The sequence below is a fragment of the Marmota flaviventris genome, chromosome 5 (assembly GCF_047511675.1).
Source record: "Marmota flaviventris isolate mMarFla1 chromosome 5, mMarFla1.hap1, whole genome shotgun sequence".
Lineage (NCBI taxonomy): Eukaryota > Metazoa > Chordata > Mammalia > Rodentia > Sciuridae > Marmota > Marmota flaviventris.
Window position 1 is genome coordinate 96,304,472 of NC_092502.1, and position 5,687 is coordinate 96,310,158.

At 37.8% G+C, this 5,687-nt stretch overlaps 1 protein-coding gene and 1 non-coding gene across 2 annotated transcripts; both read right to left on the reverse strand.

The window, feature by feature from the left end:
• Nucleotides 1–1,415: 1,415 nt before the first annotated feature.
• Cox7c (cytochrome c oxidase subunit 7C) lies at nucleotides 1,416–3,833 on the reverse strand. Its single transcript, XM_027927983.3, has 3 exons — nucleotides 3,650–3,833; nucleotides 2,676–2,819; nucleotides 1,416–1,515 (listed from the first exon to the last, which is right to left on the reverse strand). The coding sequence occupies exons 1-2, from the start codon at nucleotides 3,722–3,724 to the stop codon at nucleotides 2,703–2,705; spliced, it is 192 nt and encodes a 63-aa protein (XP_027783784.1). The 5' UTR covers nucleotides 3,725–3,833; the 3' UTR covers nucleotides 1,416–1,515; nucleotides 2,676–2,702.
• On the reverse strand, nucleotides 1,611–1,673 carry LOC114086677 (small nucleolar RNA Z39). The gene has a single exon (XR_003581676.1). It is a non-coding gene; the product is annotated as a small nucleolar RNA Z39 (small nucleolar RNA).
• Nucleotides 3,834–5,687: the final 1,854 nt, after the last annotated feature.

Genomic DNA, 5,687 nt, shown 5'->3' on the forward strand with positions numbered 1-5,687 from the left:
ACTGAGACAGCTAAATTTAAAATTTTTGGGGGGCAAAGATTTGAACCCAAAGTTCAAAGTCATTTTATGAACCCTACACTTTTGCTTTCATTTTTTTCAAAGATAGAAAACCTGGGCTGGGGTTGTGGCTCAATGGTAGAGAACTTGCCTAGCATGTGTGAGGCACTGAGTTAGATTCTCAGCACCTCATATAAAATAAAAAAAGTCCATCAAGAAACATGTGTGTGCATATATATATATATATATATATATATATATATATATATATAAAATCTCCAAATATGATTTTTTTTAAAAAAAGGAAACTTTAATATTCCACAGATAAACTCAGTAAGGTTGAGAATGGATTCATCACTGGGTAATAAAAAGCCATGAAATATAAATGCAAGGAATTCTGGGGCAAAGTTATATAGATTAAAGCTGCATCCTTATTTATGCAGTGCCAGATGGCTATGAAAGAAGCTAACAGTATCCCTAGCACATAAAATGAGAGAAAAAAGAAAAGGTTCTAGCAAATAGGTAGTTTCATAGTGGGGCCCTATAGGAAATCTAATATTATGAGGATTAGTCTAGGTAGCTATTTTGCTCTATGAAGAAATGCAGAATCAGTTAAGATTAATTTTAAGAATCAAAAAATATAGTTTTATGAGGATTTTTTTTAAAATGGCTTAAAAACAGAGCAGCACCCTCAACCCAAACATCTGAAAGCCAAACAAGACTACCAGTTTGCAATCTTTTTACAGTATTCTTCTCTAACACCAATGGTATTTGAATAGTGAACAAATCAGGATTAAAATGTTCAGTAGCTAATTACTGTCCCTTGTCAACTACAAAACCATAGAAACTAAGTTACATTTCCTCCATTATGCCTTATGTTGTTACATTTAATTTTAAGTATTTTACTTTTATTCAATAAGTACAATTATCAAGACTAAAATTTAAGTTTTAGGTCTAGAAAAAAAATTAAGCTCTCAAACTCTTAACCAATCAGAACTTTTATCTGTACACACTACTGTTTTTGCTCATGATCAACTATGCCCCATTAAAAAAATAATTAAATTGTTATTACAGGACAATCAAGGTCAAATTTTGGTTACACTTTTATGACATAAGTAACCAAAAGGCCATTGTCCGTAATAAAAAAAAAAAAAAAAAAAAAAAAAAATTAAACAAAAACCTGATAATTTAAGAAAGAGTATGGCAACAGGTTTTATTTTTTTGCTGGTACTTGGGATCAAACCCAGGGGCCTCACATGGCAGGCAAGCACTCTTCCATTAAGTCACATCTCCAGACTTAAACAAGCTATCATACATAGTTCTTGACTTAAAAAAAAAAAAAAAGTACTTGGGAATTACTGAAATAATAAGCACACACCGTATTATCACATTTCCTATTTCAGAGAAGAGGCATTAAGTATTCATGTCATTAGTTTATTTACAAACATCTAGTATGCTATGAATCCAAGAGTTTGATTCATTTTTCAGAGATTGCACCTCTTAAAACAGTCTTCGTATCTGCAAAATAAAAACAAAAATTAATGGCATCAGAAAATACCACTCATTTTATAGAAGTTGAGTAGTTATCATTAATATATTGTCCATCAGTCTGGTACATCAGAAAGCGTTTACAGTATCATGACTTCATTCATACTGATTTGCTTCATCATATGCACCAAAACTTTTTATATTAGTAATCTGGGTTAATTATTCCCCATCTAAAATTATAGACTTTCCTTTCTAAGGTATATTTTGAAATTTACACCCCACAGAGCTTCCCAAAATATTACTTTGGGAAACTCTATTCACAATTATGCTAAATAAATCTTTTATTCACACACAGGCAATCTGCAAACCTACCAATACATAAGACTTCTTTGTGCGAGTAGTAACACATATTCTGTTAATGAAACTTCTCAACCTTGGCACCAATGGCTTTTCACCTTAGAAAAATAAAAAATATCCCCTAGACACAGCAATATGCTCCACTGTGGTGCAAAATCATTCTCACTGGAGAATCATTGAACTTATTTCCTCAGGATGTAGGAACTGATTAGGCACAGATTTATCACTGCAAAAATATCTGGGAATGATACAAATTCAAGGAGTACTAGAAGCATTTTATCTCCTGGGTTTTTTTAATATATTAAATCAGCTTTGCAAGGCTAGATTTTAAGAAAAAGGAGTACAATGACCATTTTATAAAAGGAAATAAAGAGACATGTTCTAAGCCATTTATTTTAGTAAAAGTACTGGACAGAATATCATCAATCAGTTTTTAGAACTGTACCTGATTTAAAGCATAAGCTCTGGAATAAGACTGCCTGGGTAAAATTTCCAGATCACAGTCACTAGCTATGGAATCTTGGGCAACATGACATCTTTGTGTCTCAGATGAGGTTACTATCACCAACATAACAGGTTTGCTGGGGAACTGCATGAGATTATCCATATCAAGTGTATTCAATAAACACTGGCCACTATTTATCAAAGAAATATTTTTTATAGGCTTATGAACTTGCCTCCACTGATATGACACCTATACTTCAGGAATCAGTCCTACATAACAATGTATTTGTGTATGGGCTCTTTTTTTTTTTTTTTTTTTTGGTGTGGGGAATGGGTACAGTATAAAACACAAAGGACTGCTTTAGGAAGATCAATAATCCATTAATTACCTGTTATGTGGATGAATTAGAACGTCCTTACTTCTTAAGCAGTTGGTGTCTTACTATGAAGAAAGGGGCAGCAAATCCTGATCCAAAGTATAAGGTCATCATAACCAGTAAGCGCCACTTGTTTTCCACTGAAAATGGCAAATTCTGTTGGGAAAGAAAACAAGCAACCAAAGTAAAACTGCAAATCATCTGATTTTATAGGTCAAAATACACAAGGAATGAGAAGTGTGAGTGTGCACATGTAGTCTTACATAATCAGGTGTACAAGTTAACACCAAAAGGTAATACATACTTGGCTTTTCTGAACACCTAGCAGTCATCTTAGGGACTCAAGGGTAAAAGTCACATTTTTATTTAATAAAATTCTCTACAAACTAATTATTTCAGTAACAAAAAGCACTATTCTAGTTAACTGTTTATTACCAACCAGCCACCTGGTACACGGAAAACTCAACTGCACTACAAAGTTTGATTTTTTAATAACATGGCTATAACCTCTACATCCAGTCTCTGCCCTTTACTAGTAGGCCTCACGTAATCCTCCATGGTTGTCACTGCTAAGACACGACTTAAGCTCAATACACCTGAGACTAAAGCTAGTCTCAACCAGCGAGGGCAATTAGGTAAAGAAAACTTGTACAATACTCCAGGCCTTCATTCCTCATCACTTTCCAATGACCTTCACTCCGGGTCCCATGCCCTTCCCAATTCGGCTTTAAGCCAGGGCACCTGCAGCGGCAGTCTTCCAGGCCTCCCAGATCTTGGCGGCAAAGGGGCCGCTGACTGGGGAGACCAGGCCAGCTTGCGCGCTCTGCCTGCCCTTTCCTTTCTGCAGCTACGCGCTTGGGTCCCAGCTTTCTCCAGGAGTTCCCAGCTTGCCATTTCCCTCTCCACAACTCTTAGGCAGTCCTGGAGCAAGCGAGTGGCAGCCAAGTATTCCCTCCACCAACGAAGCCGGGCCCTTACACACTAACCTTCCCGGGACCCTCCTCATAGTGGCTCCGACGGACGACCGAAGTGGTGAACCGCCGAATGCTCTGTCCCAACATGGCGCTGCTGGGGCCTCAGCGAAGAGCGCAAAGACCGCAGGCGGAAGAATAGCTTCACCTCGTCCGCTTCCCTCGACCTTGTTCCTCAGCGTGAAGAGAAGGAAAGGGAAGTTGGGAAATGGGGGCAGAGACTTCCGGAAACGGAAGAAAGCGGCGGGCTCCGAGGCTTATGGGAATTGTAGTTCAGTAGCACTCGGCGCCTTTTCGGCCTCGAAGGATTATGGGAAATGTGGTCTGGCGTGGGACTGCGGGAGTGAAATAACCTAGAGATTTCTTAACAATGATGATTCATTCAGACCTTAGCCCTTTATATGAGTTCAGATCTGGGATTCTTGGGGACCTTTTCCATAACCTATTTTATCGAGTTAAGTGAATCACTTTCATCCAGTGTGTCCAGTTTATGGAACAGGACTGTACTTTTCTGTAAACCTATCGCTTCTTTGTGTATGTGAATGTGATCTGCAATACTTTGCCAACATTGAGAGTTGTGTAATATGATTTTACGTGGAGAAAGTAAGCATAAAAACAAGTAACTAAACAATGGATTACACAAAAGATGTTAGAAAGCTGAGTTAGAGCTCTAGGAGATGGTTTCCTGAGAATATAGGGAACTGAATATATGGAGAACAGAGAAATTTCAAGGCAATATGTCGCAAGTGTGGAAGAAAAAGGCATCCTCTGATATCTGGAGCTAGCCTAGAGCTCCCCTGGGCTAGGAATTAGTGTATTCCTGCTGACAATATGCAGTTTCATAGGACATCAGCATAAGATAAGACCACTTATTGGTGGATGGATCAAGGAAAGAATTAGTCCCCTGTGTAATCATTTGAACACAGATAAAACATAAATATTATCCAAGCCACTGTTAAACTGAAATAAGTTTTGTCTAAACCTGTCTCTGCATTTGGTGATAAAATTTAGCCCAAAGCAACCTCTGTACATAGTGTCCTATACCCTAGCTCAGTCGTGCAAATTGTAATCAGACAATAACATAGTTGTAATTCAGCCAGTAACAGCAATTTAACTTCAGCAAATCACAGGCTGCCAATTTATCAGACCATGACTCTATAAAGCAAGTGATGACCAGAGTCAATAGGGTTGTTTCTGTATGTCACTTTTCTCTGGCTGTAAAGATAACATGCACATGGTGGGGTGGAGCATTATGATTTGTCTTTGTTCTGGAAAGCTGTTGGTTTTACAAACTTTTCCAAGTAAACTTTGTTAAATTTAAACGTTGTCAGTTTTTCTTCTAATACCATATAAGTGACCAAACATCACCTTATCTGGTTTAATATGATGGCTTCTGCCTCTTAAGCAATTAAAGCCTTAATCTTGGTCTAATCTTTTTTCTTCCTAAGAAAGATTTAGAAAGACAGCCACTATCCTGGAAAGCAAACCCAAATTCTGTAAGACCTTTCTGACATTTTACTGAGAACTGTGAGACACATGATTCATCATGTAAGTTCTCCCTACTGCAATTTATAGTAAATACAATTTGTTCAATTTTAAGTGTGTTTCTGATACCACCAGTTATAGGTGATGAGTTCTGCTTCCTCACATGTTGAAGTTTGAACATTAGAAAAGAACACTGAAGCAAGCATATAAAGCAAGGTTTATTTTAAAAAGGGGTAACATAGATTTATCCTGGGAGGAAGAAAGGGGCCGTAGCTGGTATTCTGGTATCCCAAGAAGCTAGGTGTTCTGCCCTTTTCTATGTCCTAGGCTTCCTTTGTTCTCCTGCCCTCTTCCCCTATCTCTCTCCTTCCTGCTTATGATGGCCAAAAGGTGGGAAACATGGAGGTAGAAAAAGGAAGGGCAGGATGGAGCCGCCCAGGACACATTAATTTACAACTTTTTAGCTCCCTGTAGGAAGGGGCAATTCCTGGGACAGGTCATTTTAGCAACAGGTTGGAGCAAGGGCATGTTCTTGATAAATGTGCAGGAAGGACTCTGAAAGAATTAA